Source organism: Canis lupus, chromosome 11 (genome assembly GCF_011100685.1).
Source record: "Canis lupus familiaris isolate Mischka breed German Shepherd chromosome 11, alternate assembly UU_Cfam_GSD_1.0, whole genome shotgun sequence".
NCBI classification, from domain to species: Eukaryota; Metazoa; Chordata; class Mammalia; order Carnivora; family Canidae; genus Canis; species Canis lupus.
In genome coordinates, this window is record NC_049232.1 from 74,409,366 (window position 1) to 74,423,032 (window position 13,667).

The window sequence follows — 13,667 nt, forward strand, 5'->3', positions numbered from 1 at the left end:
GAAAGAAAGAAACCCGACAGAGAGGCCACACTTACGCAGCCTTCCCAGCTGGAGGGGCTTGTTGGAGTCGGTGCGGTGCTGGCTGGCGATGTCGCAGCAGGCCCTGAAGGCCTTGGCGCACCAGGGGCCCACCTTGATGCGGGCGGCGCGCTGCTCGCACGTCTCGTCGTAGTTCCGGTTGGCCCCGTCGTAGCAGCATTTCTTCAGCACCGCCTGTTTGTACTTAGCAGCTGCAAGGGCAGAAGGCGAGGGTCATGGCACCGCCGGGCCTGCAGGGACCGCGGGTACCAGGCCCCACCGCCCCGCGAAGCCTGCCTGCAGCGGCCGGGCCGGGACAGCGACCAGCTTGGATAGTGACTGGCTGGGACAGTGCCCGAGTGGGACAGTGACCATGTGGGACAGCGACCAGCCGGGACACTGATCAGCCAGGACAGCCATCGGCTGAGACAGCAAACGGGCTGGGACAGCGACCGGCCAAGACAGTGACCAGGCTGGGACAGGGACTGGGCTGGGACAGTGACCAGCTGAGACAGCGATCGGCCAAGACAGTGCCTGGGCTGGGACAGCGGCTGGGCCGGGACAGCGACCAGGTGGGACAGTGACCGGCTGGGACAGCGACCGGCCAGGACAGCGACCAGCCGGGACAGTGATCAGCCAGGACAGCGACCGGGCCGGGACATTGACCGGGCTGGGACAGTGACCGGCTGCGCTAGTGAGGCAGGAGCCCTCAACACGCCGTCGTCGGCTTCGGTCGACATGGTCGAGGAGCCTGCAACTAAGCCCAGTACCAGCTCTGGAACCTGGTACCGGGCTCAGCCCCTCGGAGTAAAATCAGTTAACTGAGAAGCTTTCACCCATGTGAAGGGGACTAGCGCCAACATTCAAGGGTTTCCTTCTTTAAGCTACAGATCCTGTTTTTAAAGACTTTTCTGATGTGGTTTCTGGGCCATCACTCGCGACATCATCCCTCATCATGCTCAAATGGCTCGGCATCTTCCTCTTCACATCATTAAAACTTAGAACAAAGGTTAAAATTAAAATAACTCACGTACGGATGGGAGGAATTATGACATTAATCGAAGCACGATTATTGGTTGAACTCAAGTGACTGACTTCTAGTTCAACATTCTTCTTATTTTTACACCGCCAGTACGTCACATTTCTACTTAAATAATTGTTTAAAAATAATTTCTATTGGACTGATTTGCCAAAGAATAATCCAAAATACTCTTTGCGGTTAAATATACAGAATAGAAGAAATGGGTTTCGAGGTACGCTCCAAAGTTAATCAAATCATGAATTTTGTCAGAATAAAAATGGAAGAATATATTTTTTTGTGACAAAAGTTAATCTTTTAGATTTTGGAGATAGAAATAATACTTATTATCTTCAGATTGAGGTTATAGCACAAGAAATACTGGATTTATTTGGATTAATCTTTCTGAGAGAGGCAAGTGGGACATCTGTACGTATCTTTCTTTGCATCCATTCTATTCGGATGAGGGAAAGTTAGATAATGATTAGTTTTCTATGGCTTTTGAATAAAAGGATCATAACTTTTTCACAATCGCATGCAATTCTAGAGTACCTTCCTCTTCTATTTTCTTTCGCAGCATTCGTCTTGGCCTGAGAATTTCTTTACAAGGCTTATCTGTTAAAACAAAACAAAGAAGGGTGGGGGGGAAAGGAGATAAAAATCTCAAGAAAGAAAATCGCATGAAATTATTCAAGTATTTAAGACATTCCCAAGTCACTCATTTTATTCAACAAACCCCGAGGGCCTGTTTTTTTTTTTTTTTTTTTTTTTTTTTCCCCGAGGGCCTGTTTTTGATGAGGCAAGGTGCCCCCCACGTCTTAATACGCCTTGCTTTATCTTAGATGATCTCATGTCATCTGTAGAGTTTGGCTTCAACCAAATCCTGGAGTTTGGTCTTAAATCCTGCAACCTTTTCGATCCACTGATTACAGAGAAATATCTAAGCATGTGGAAGTGAGCAAAGCTTTTGTTGGGTACGGCTCTTTTTATTATTTGTTCTTTGTGCTGTATTATCAGGAATCATGGGTCAAATATAATCAGGAGCAATTTTAAAGCCACAGAAAGAATATGATTAAGAGGTGGTCCTTGTCCTTAAAGAATTCACAGCACAGTGGCTGAGACCAGACGGTGACGCACCGCTGTGCCTGTGAGCGGAGCGGGTCCCTCCGGGGCTCTCCCTGTGAAAGGAGGGGGGCGAGCACTCCTACGCGGGGAAGAGGCCTGATGGAGGCGGCGGTCCTCTCACCGGCTTCTCCAGGCTAATAGAAGGGGAAGCAGTCCTGATGGGGAAAGGCCTAAGGTGTAGAGAGCATCGTGCCACCCACGAGGCCCCGGGCGGAGCGCCACTGCACCTGGTCCTGCGCGGCCCCGACGTAGGGTAAGCGGGGCTGAGACAGGGGACAACTGCCGAGAGCTGCGCAGAAGCTCATGGAAGGCTCTGAGGACCACACTAAAGACTCTGTGCTCTCTCTTGATGGTCAGCGAAACCTTTTGTCCCGGGGCGTTATGGAGCCCTGTCTCCCTAAGGCCAGCGTAGACAAGACTGTGGAGGAGAGTCACACAGATGATGTCCAGGAGGCAAATGATCACTGTAAATTTCAGGAATCAATTTGCAGAATAAGCCAAAAATGCTGAACGTTTTACCATCTTCTTGGGTGTCATCCGCATTGGCGTTGGTGAGGAAGGTGAGTCCAGCCAAATAGAACACTTCTGCGTTGTTGCGGCCACCACCTGCCCCGCAGCCCAGGTCGCTCGTCTCTAAGGCTTGAAATACCTGTCCGGAGGTAGTCAGCTAATTTAATCCTTCTTAAGAATTAACGAAAGGCAAAATGTCAGATGAATGAATCATTCCTCCGAAGGACTCAAGGTGCAAGTTGTCACATGGTTACAACAAATCAGGCCACTTGTTTGTCAAATGGTCAAAGACTAAGTTTCCCAACTCCATTATTTTAGTTTGTCCTTTTATATTTTATCAACATACACCCATTCAAAATTAAAACAAGAACTAAGTTTTAAGGTTTAGAGAGAAGATTCTTGGGAACGACTCATGCTGTTTTGTACGTAGGATGCGTATTGTGATCAGTGTAACAACGAATGATGAACCAGTGAATTACCAGACAAATCAATTTTTAAGTTGCTAAAAAAAAAAAAAAAAAAAAAAGGAGCATAGACTCTTGTGTTTTGGAGAAGAGGGCTCAAGGTTGTAAATGGGTGAGAAGCTTGTTTGGGGAAGCTTATTCCAGTTTTAATTTTGATCCCAAATGTTTTTTCTTTTTTTCTTTTCTGAATGTTTTTAACTGTATAGATTTTTTTCTTTCTTGTTCAAAGAAATTTAAGCTTAGAAAATAGTAGCAGGGCATCTGGGAGGTAAACAGGAATTCAGGGGAACTGAATAATTGTCATATTCTTTTGTGCCACAGATTTTAAAAAGAGTAAAAAAAAAAAAAAGAAAAGAAAACAAGACCAAAAACCCTCCAGAGGCTGCCTATCCAGACTTCTTAGGCTGCCGCGATAAAGCCCCCTACTCTCTGATCTGAAAAAATCCTCCCAATCGGTGGCACTTTTGCCCCATGAATATAATTTGCCATCATGGTCATACGTTCTTGAAGTGCTTAACTCTACACTTGGAGAAACAGAAAAGGACGAATCTATGCTTCAGGGACCAACACGAGGATGGCCTACCTTCCTAAGAACCATTTTTGAGTATGTTATAGAAAAGCAGGCCTGGTCTTCCCCCAGTTCTTCCCCACAAGCTAGCCCTGGGCCATCCTTCCCGAGGCGCTGCACAGAGCCACCCCCTGCCCCCGCAACCAAGCCGTGCACTACTTAACTCTTTGCATGGGCTTCTTGGCTTGCCCCTGGACTCCGTATATAGCGCTGTCCACTGCTGAGAGAGCCACCCAGGAACTGGACTCAGTCACCATATTAAGAGACACACTTTGGCCTGGATAATACGAATTTGCACTCGGAGACAGATGAACCTGAAAGATCATTTGAAAAAGGGAAGGAAAGGTCAACTGTATGAGATAAAGCATCAAGTGGTTTCATCCAGAGTCGCCTGTAACAGAAGGAAATTGGATTGTGACTCATAATTTGTGGCTCACCTGGAGTTGGTTGCCACACTTTTCTTCGATATTTAACCAGACTGAGTCAGACACTAACTCTGCTGTCTGCTCTCCCGTGACGATGTAGTAGACCAGGAGGCGGGCTGAAGGAACCATGTCTGGGGTCACTGGAATGTTTACGCTTTGGTAAGATGAATCTGGAAGTTTCTCCGCTTTGCCAAAGTGAACAATTTTGCCCTTGGATAAAACCTGAAAATAAACAGCCGTGGCGGCCGTTAACAATAAAACCTTTGCTTCAGGATGGAGCTTGGAGCTGGAGTAGAAATTATGGTAGAGAAAAAGAAAGTCATAAGTTTGGGTCCACAACGAGTCGGGAGCTTTTACATTTACTGAATTCCTTTCTTTCTCACGAGGACCAGGACAGGGGTAGACCTTCACTGTGCAGACAGATAGAGGGACGGGGGCTCAGGAATCCACTACATGTCAGACTGATATTACCTCAAAATCACAAAACTAAGAAATCAGAGCGCTAGGATTTGACCCCATGTCTGCCTAAAGTCATCACACTGTCACTAAAATCTTTCATTTTATTGGCTAAAAAAAAAAAAAAAAAAAAAAAAAAAAAAGATGAGTAAGTAAAATGTGTCTTATTTGGGAATTCAGTTTTAAAGCCAGAGATTAGGGACGCCTGGGTGGCTCAGAGGTTGAGCACCTATCTTCAGCCCAGAGCATGATCCTGGAGTCCTGGGATCGAGTCCCGCATTGGGCTTCCCGCGTGGAGCCTGCTTCTCCCTCTGCCTGTGTCTCTGCCTCTCTCTGTGTCTCTCATGAATAAATAAATAAATAAAATCTTTAAAAAAAATAAATAAAGCCAGATTTTAGGTTCTAAATTGGAGGCATGTGGTTTAAATAAAAAAAGGTCACAAAACACATGTGGGCCAAATGTCCTCAAAGATCCCTTAAATTGTCCTTGGAAAGCAGGGCTGCATACGTGGTTTTGGTACGTAGCCTCTACACAGGTCCCATAATTCTTCACCAGTCACTATGATCTGTGCTCCTCATTTATTTTTAAGTCTTTTTCTCAAAAATGTTGAAAAAGCCATCACCACCTGTTTGGCTGGCCGTCGGAATAACACATTTCCTCGACAATCGTCAGGAAGCCCTTAACACGGTCCCCACCTTCTGTCCTGGCTTCCATCCACAGGCTTGATGGGCCACCTTTGATTAAGGCCGGTGATGCAACAGGCTTGCTGCTAAAATACAGCATCAGAGTAGGTATCGGATGGACTCTTAAGAGCAGGACTAGGGCCCCCTTATGTCGCTGAAATGCGCATATTGGAAGAGGTCTGGGCCTGTGATCTCTGGCCACGAAGTAGAGCAGGGGACGTGAGGACTTAACCAGGCTCTGGGGAGTACGCGGGCGCTCTTGTGTGAAAGGTGTATGGGACCAGGTGTCAGAGGTTCCGAGTTCAAATCGAAATCTTCCTCTTCCAAGCTGGGTGACCATGGCAAGCCTCTTAACCTCTGCTCCTCAGTTTCATCATCTAGGAAATGGTCACGAAAATCATGGGCCATCTCAAAGGTTTTTGAAAAACTGATTATCAAATTTGATAATGTTCTTGAAAGGGCTTTGTAAAAGCAAATTTTAAAGTTTTGTTCTGATGTTCTTTTTTTTTTTTTTTCTTCAATTTTACTTATTGATTCAGAGACACCAGCAGAGGGAGAAGCAGGCTCCCTGCGGGGAGCCCTATGTGGGACTCGATCTCGGGACCCAGGGGTGACGGCCTGGGCCCCAGGCGGACGCTCCCCCGCTGAGCCCTGTTCTAACGTTCTAGAGCTCAAAAGTTCTAATGTCCCTCTGCTCCATTTTTCCAAGAAAGTGTTCCAGGCGGGGAATAGTTAGATGTAAATCTGTCATTACTCTACTTACCAAGTAATTATAGTTGGTTATGTTGTCAATATACGGACTTCTGGGGGTGACGATGATATTCAGATGCTCCCCCACTAGGAAGGGCTTATAGTTTTCTGTCCAGTCAATATAAAGGTAACTCTGGCTGAGGGATGAATAGGCTATTGCTTGGTAATCTTTGCTGGCCTGATTTTCTTCTGGAAGATCTGGGTCAGCAGTCTTGACCTGAGAAGGAAAATTTCAAAAGAGACATGTGGACCGTGATGAAATATTTCCTATGAAAAATACCTCTTAAATTTCTTCCCTGCCTTCTAAATTCCACACCAGCAAACGCTAAAGGGAAATGACTCCGGGACCCCGATGTTCGAGCAGCTGCGGAATCTAGTGGCCGCACAGCCCGTGGACAATAACCGGAATGATACGGGATTTCGAGCTCTGGCGGGGGAGTCTGGTGAGGTGGAGAGCAGGGCTCCCGGAACAAGGGCCCCCCCCGCCCCCCGCAGTGTCCCGCAGCCACCAGGCCCCCGCCCCGGGCCGCCGTCCCACTGGCTGAGCCTCCATCACGAGAGAGCCTGGAAGCCTCCCGTCGGCCCTAAGCGCGCCCACGTCCACGCAGGCCGCCTGCTGCAGCCCCCGTGGACTCCATCGACGACTCATCTTCTATTGGGGGCTGGGACCCTGAGCATTAGTCTCTGGGAGAGAAGCCTGTGAACTGAGCAAAGGGCAGCTGGGCAAAGAGGAGGCGTCCACGTTTGACCCTTTTGTGTCCCTGAAAAAAGACAAAAAGTGGGGGCGAAGGAGGGACTATTCCTGCCACTGACTTCCACTGCTGCGCCTACTCGGAAGCTTCCAGATTCTAATATAGTCTTACTAACATAGGGGAGAATAATTCATTCCCAAATAGGAAGTGATTGCTGCACGCTCCTCGAGGGCCGTTCAGCGGGTTAGCACATTGCCTCCGGTTCCTCTGTTATTTTTCCTTTGGATGCAAAATAGTGGATCTGTTCTCTGGACCCGTGTTTGAAATCTGCTGCATCTGTTCTGCACACGAGCCAAAACACACAGTCCAAAGCACACATTGTCCTAGGAAATGCAACAGGAGAATTTAGCTCACGTTAAACTCCAGCACTGTTGCTCCAGATGGAAGATTAACCACAAACGAAGCTACTCCATCACTGGAACGGGTCACGCTTTTCTTTGACTCCAAGTCAGATACTTCTTGGTTCACGTTGACCGAGTGCGCACTCAGGGTCACCGGGACCTCTCCCACCAATTGGTCCAGCACATCCTTAACCTGCACCTGTTTGTCAGAACAGTCCAAATCCACCTCAGCAACCCCTCACTACTTTTTAAAAAGCAGAACAATTCTGAAACGATTTTCCTTCCTCCCCACAAGAGTAAATTATTCATGTCTACTTCAATAAAGGGAAGTATGTTCTTAGATTATAGAAAAGCTTGATTCTATTTATTTTTAAAATATTTTATTTATTTGAGAGAGAGAGAGAGAGCGAGCGAGCGGACATGTGCAGGAGGAGGGGCAGAGGGAGAGGGAGAAGCAGGCTCCCCGCTGAGCAGGGCGGTGGCCGACCACGGCTCTATCCGGGACGCTGGGATCATGACCTGAGCCAAAGGCAGACGCTTAACCTACTGCACCACCCAGGTGCCTCTGTTATTTTGTTTTTATATGTGATATAAAATATATAAGAGAGATTTTTAAATCATATATATATATTCAATATATTATGCTTATGGTATTTTATTACATATTATTATATATTATCTATAACATACCTTAAATTATGATATGTACTCTAAAATAATATATGTTATAATATGTTTATATGAAAGAAAGCTACAAGCTTGGCTAAAACTTGCTTTAGCTTGGCAAATCTTTTTCTCTTAAAAGCCAGTGACCACTTAAGCCACTCTCTTAAGACAGTGAGTATTAGATACATTTGAATTATACTAAAGTTGATTTCTTAAAGCAACACTTTTTTTTTTTTTTAGATTTTATTTATTTATTCATGAGACACACACACACACACACACACACAGAGGCAGAGACACAGGCGGAGGGAGAGGCAGGCTCCATGCAGGGAGCCCGACGTGGGACTCGATCTTGGGTCTCCAGGATCACGCCCTGGGCCAAAGGCAGGCGCCAAACCGCTGAGCCACCCGGGCTGCCCAAAGCAACACATTTTTAAAGAATAAAAAAATAGGGGTGCCTGGGCGGCTCAGCAGGTTCAGAGTCTGCCTTCGGCTCAGGTCGTGGTCCCGGGGTCCTGGGGTCGAGTCCCACATCGGGCTCCCTGCCCAGGGGGGGAGTCTGCTTCTCCCTCTCCCTCTGTCTCTCTGATCTCTTGCTCTAGCTCTCTCTCAAATAAATAAATAAATAAATAAATAAATAATCTTTTAAAAAAAAGAATAAAAGAAACTACTGTGTTCTAGTTTTCTAAATTAGAGACAAGGAGCAACAGATTCCCTCTTAAACATATCATAGGTATTGCATATAATGAAATACATGACACTAAATAAAAGACAATTAGGAAGTCAAATGAACGTATTAACACTATATGGTCAGCACTTTAAAAAGGTAAAGTTGAGGGAGGAGAGAAAATATTAAAAGGGCAGGAGGAAGAAGGAAAAAAAAAAAGAGAGAGAGAGGCAAGAACCCAGAGCCAAAATGGAAAGGATGGAGAATAATAGAGAGAGGGCCCGAGACAGGGTCATAGGCAAGGACTGAGACACAGAGATGCAAACAGAGAAGGAGACAATGGTGGGAGAAAGGGGTTTTGTTTTCAAGGAATGATATTTAAGGTTTCTGGAGAACATGCCGCCAAATAATTTTCAATGTTAGCATTCTTTAAAGTACAGGCTTACCGGGTTTCATTTACATCTGACCTAATGCAGTGCTTTTCAAGGGGCCGCCTATCGCAGGCCAGCTCCCCAAACCCTGGCCCCTGCTGGGAGGCAGCTCCCCCCACCCCGGGCCCAGGCGGCCGCTGGCCCCTGCAGGGGGAGGTTTGCAGGCGCCTTCCCTCCGCGATCCCTCCTCCCGCAGGGTCCCTCCCTGTTTGCCACCCTCATGCTTTCGGGACACAGAAGGCGACGCGAGCATATTTAGCCATTTTCCCTCTTTCGTCTACCTTGATAGAATATGGGATCCCGGGCTTCAGGAACAGAGGAGTGGCCACCAGATTCAGTTTGTAGGGAGACAGGATGTACTTGATGCCAGGAATTTCCGCCTCTTCAGAAAATCCACCTGAAGAAAGGACACGCGTCCCGCTGGGGTAGGCCGCGGGCCAGGCCCGGGTACCTGCGCTCCGTCCCACGTTCGCTGCTCATGGGAAGCGGGGGTCTGGCGGTGCAGAGGCGCTTAGCCCAGGAGATGCCGAAGCCTTCTGCCCCAGGCCCGCGTGCAGAGGCGTCCTCGAGGAAGGAGAGCTACCGGGTTGGACTGAGGAGGGAGGGGACGAAGGGACCCCTGCTTTCTGTCTGGGGCCTGAGTTTCAGCGGAATGCATACGAGGGATTCCGGACACAAGGAAAGGACTGGACACTAAGTCTCCCGGGCTTCACCTGCACGGTGCAGGGGAACGGAGAGGAATTGAGAAGACGGAGGAAGAGCGCCTGACGTAGAAGGGAGAGGCCGCTGGCAGGAGCCCATCCGCACCCGAGCCCCAGAATCCCCAAAGTCCTTTCCAGTGTTGGCTCCCTAGCACGCCTCTATGCACCCTGCGCCTCGGCCAACTGCGTGGACCACCTGGGATCCCAAAGACCAGGCCTTGCCCTCCGCCCTTGGCATGTCCCCTGTGTGGAGGGTGTCCCATTTCACCCCGTCTACCATCCCTGCCTCAAAACCTTGGCCGGTCCCTCAAGACCGAGCATCCCCAGGATACCGTATGTGGTTGCTCGGCCATCGCCTAGGAGCTCCCCTTCCTCCGGACCTCAGTAGTACTAAGTACTTGGCTCACTAGAGGGCAAAGAGAATTCCTGCTCATAACCAAACTCTGCCTGCCTGCCATGGCTGTTGCTAGCTTGCAGGCCACGTGAGTGCCGGGGTTGTACGTCATTCGTATCTGGAAGCCCGTATGTTTAGCAACACTCTGACTATCTCACAACTATAGCCTAAATGGAATTTTTTTGAAATAAATTGAGAAAAAGAATACAAGTAGAAAAGAAACATTAAAATAATGTCAAAAATAAAGGCCTGGGTAAAGAATATCATTCTCTAATATCTGTTGCTCATCTGGTATGTACGAGGTCCTCCGTAATGAATAATTACCGCAGTTCTTCACCCTAGCACCCGTGAAGGACAAATTTGACGAGGTGGAGGGGGCGGCATTAGGGATCATCTGGTCTAACTCTCATTTCTATAAACAAACAAAAGGACTAGTGTGGTGACATTAAGTAGTTCAAGGTGGTTTCGGGATTCAATATAAACCCCAAAACATAAAGAATATTAGTAACCAAGACACTAGAAGTAAGACAAGTCGACCTCATTTATAGTAATAATTAGTGACTGTTAAAAACAACTGGAGCTGAAAGGCACTAGGTAAGATTTGAAGGATGCTAAGAAAGTAGCAGGTAGGAGGAGGAGAGGGGAGGAGGACGGGGAGGAGGGGGGAGGGCGAGGGATAGGAAAAAGAATGAGAAGAGGAGTCGGGGAGCGGGGGGGAGCTGACGCTTACACGGTTCTCCCTGCGTCACGTGTGCTGTTTAGCGCTTTGCAGACACTGACTCTCCGGCCGTCTGCGCAGCCCCACGAGGTATGGGCTATTATGACTCACTTTGAAACACTGCCTCCCGTTTTAGAGAGATTCCTGAGTGTTACGGCTGAAACGGGCCTTGGGAGGTACTTAGCTCACCTCCATCATTGTACAGACGAGGAGACTAAGTGACAATACGGCCTCGTGCACGTGCGCGGTACTTTATCAGACTTTCTCACATATGTAATCTCATTAGATATTTATTCTCACCAGGTGAGAACACACTGGGTGCTAGATGTTCAAGGCAGGTATCAGGGTAGCAATCAGCTGGGCAGGTGCCGTGCCGTGTTCACACCTGGGGTCATAGAGACCAAGGACTAGCGTGCAGGGGAGCGCTACTCCACTACTAGTTTTTAAAGATATGAAAAGTCAAGTTTAACCAGGAAAGAAAATGAAAGACAAAAGACTTATAGAAATTACTAATGCTTTTAATACACTAAATTAAATATCATTCAAGAGAAAGTAGAGAACAGCTTACCTGTAGACTCTATGACTGTCACACCAATATAAAGGTACTTGTCATTCAGATCTTCCAGACTGCTGTAGGACAGTTCTTTAATCGCCGTTTCGGAGTTAAAGGTGACTTGGGCAACTCCATTTATCAGCTTTTTAAAAGCAGGAAATGAGAGAGGTGTTTCAGGGAACTTAACAGAGAAAATGGACAAAATCTGCCTTTCCTAGCTCCTGACTGGCAGCGACTCTCAGGAATGGGAGGGTGAGTGAGCGTCTGCAGCTCAGGCCCGAGCGTCCTTCCTAACGTAGGGCCGTGGGCGCGGGAAGGGCCAGCGGGCGGCCCAGCCGGGGTGTGGGCCCGGTTTCCCATCGTTGAGTCAACATCCAGCTTCTGGGCCCACTTTCCAGTTTCCTTTTGCCCCCGAGAGTTTATTGGGTTTTATGATATTTAATTTGTACCTCACTGCTTGCATATTGAAACGGTAATTTGAAAACGCACAGTGGGTAGAGGGGGATGAAGTTAAGTCATATTATGTGATTTGATCATTAACCACAACAGTAAAATGGATTTTTGCCTCATTCTTTCTTCCAAGATTGAGTGGCTTGAGGCCAGGGATTTTGTCTTCTTTGCCTTCAAATCTCAGCGTCAAGCATAGACTCTTACAGTAAGAAGAGGTGTCTTCTGCTTTATACCCTGAATAAATAAAACTCTCTGGAGAAGCACAGGCTAAGTAACCGATGATACAAACCACACGAACGTGCAAGAGTGAGCGAGCGATGGGCGTCCCTTATCAGCTGAGGTGTCAGGGCAAGGGTGCGGCCCAAGGGGAGGGGAGCCGGGCTCTGCTCTGGGCTCCCGCGACCACAACCCTTCTCCAGGGACAGATAACTCCCCAGCGAATTCGATCACCACGAAAAGGTGTGGACACCTACTCCTTGCCAGGACCCAGGTTGGCTCGGGCCGTATAATGCGAGCAGCTCGGAGCCGCGGAGAGTATGGTGTAGACAACGACAGGGCAGGAGAGGAGCCGTCGCAGTAGGAAGGGTTTCCCGCTGTCCCCGCAGTGGACGGGTAGGACGGGGGACTCTTGCTGAGGCTGCTCCGTGCACCGTGGGACTCGGGCAGCATCCCGGCCTCCAGCCACAAACGCCCGGGGCGGCCACCCTCCCGCCTGCTGAGACACGGCAGGCGTCCCTGGACGTGGCTGGGCCCCGCAGGGAAGAGTCAGGCTGGGCACCGTGCTCCACCAGGGAGGCTCCAGGCCCCGGGTTCACAGGGCAGGGGGGCCGTCAGGGAAGGGGAGTCCACCCCGAGGCCGTCCCAAGGAATCAGCCAGAAGATGAAGAGGCAGAGGCTGTGGGGACAACGGGCGGGCGCGATCGCAAGTGGACGGGGCCGCTCTGCAAACACCCGGAGGCGCTAAGCTCCAGGAAGGTGCCCAGAGGCCAGGAGAGGGAGGGAGGCCGCGAGGGGGGCCGCGAGGGGGTCCTGAGGTCCTCCCTGACGTCAGGGTCCCCCTGAGGACCGGGGCAGCCGGGACACGCTGGCTCCGACCGAGCAGCGACGGAACACCAGGCCTGGCGACGCCCCCCTTCGTGCAGGCTCCTCAGCCACGGGCGGCCGCGTCCTAGCGTCTTACCATTGTGTCTCGCATTGCTTTTTGCATCATCTCTTTTTGATCACTTTTTAAGTCGTCTCTTATTCCAAAAGAGATATACACTTCGGCCTCAGTGACGACCTTGTTATAAAAATATCTGCCAAACAATAATACCATAGAATTGCTTTGCTGACATGGTTACAATAACAACATCCAGACCCACGTAACAATTTGAAATCACATAAAGCGCTTGATAGACTTTCGAGTGCCTTCCATCCACTATTACATTTCATCCTCATAAAACTACAATAATAAAACCGAAGTGCGGATGTTTATTACTCTGCTCTAGAGGAAAACATGGACCTTGAGGAGATCAGAGGACGCAGGTCTGGGCCAGGACACGCTGCCTCCTCGGTGGTCCTGGTAGCCGTGGGGCTCAGCTCCCTATTGTCTTTTGTATCCTGAAAAGCAGCGTGCGGATCTCGTAACTACATTTTTAACATTCTAACCGCGTACTTCCTTTTCAGTCTGGAATTAAAGTGAGGCTGAAGGAAACTTGCTGCGTGCCAGTAACACTATAGCAAGAGCTAACCTTCGGCACCGTGGTCTGAACAAACATAGTGTCTCCATTAAGAGGTCAGTTTCTAGAATTCTCTGTCAAATGCGCCTTTATGTTGGTTCAGACTAAGTAACGCTCCATCTCAAGCATAAATGCCAACAAGAAAAGCAGCTCAGGGGCAGCCCGGGGGGCTCAGCAGATTGGCGCTGCCTGCAGCCCAGGGCCTGACCCTGGAGTCCCGGGATCGAGTCCCGCGTCGGGCTCCCTGCATGGAGCCTG

General features: G+C 48.8%; 1 protein-coding gene across 2 annotated transcripts in view; it reads right to left on the bottom strand.

Moving 5' to 3' along the window:
* C5 (complement C5) overlaps positions 1-13,667 on the bottom strand; it is a 75,465-nt gene that overhangs the window by 41,623 nt on the left and 20,175 nt on the right. For both annotated transcript variants that reach the window (XM_038553258.1, XM_038553259.1), the window contains exons 8-17: positions 12,872-12,986; positions 11,257-11,383; positions 9,157-9,272; positions 7,125-7,310; positions 6,032-6,235; positions 4,141-4,350; positions 3,868-4,017; positions 2,681-2,810; positions 1,589-1,651; positions 36-230 (exon numbers count right to left, since the gene is read on the bottom strand). In XM_038553258.1, coding sequence (XP_038409186.1) covers positions 36-230; positions 1,589-1,651; positions 2,681-2,810; positions 3,868-4,017; positions 4,141-4,350; positions 6,032-6,235; positions 7,125-7,310; positions 9,157-9,272; positions 11,257-11,383; positions 12,872-12,986 — 1,496 coding nt within the window. The remainder of the gene's footprint in view (positions 1-35; positions 231-1,588; positions 1,652-2,680; positions 2,811-3,867; positions 4,018-4,140; positions 4,351-6,031; positions 6,236-7,124; positions 7,311-9,156; positions 9,273-11,256; positions 11,384-12,871; positions 12,987-13,667) is intronic.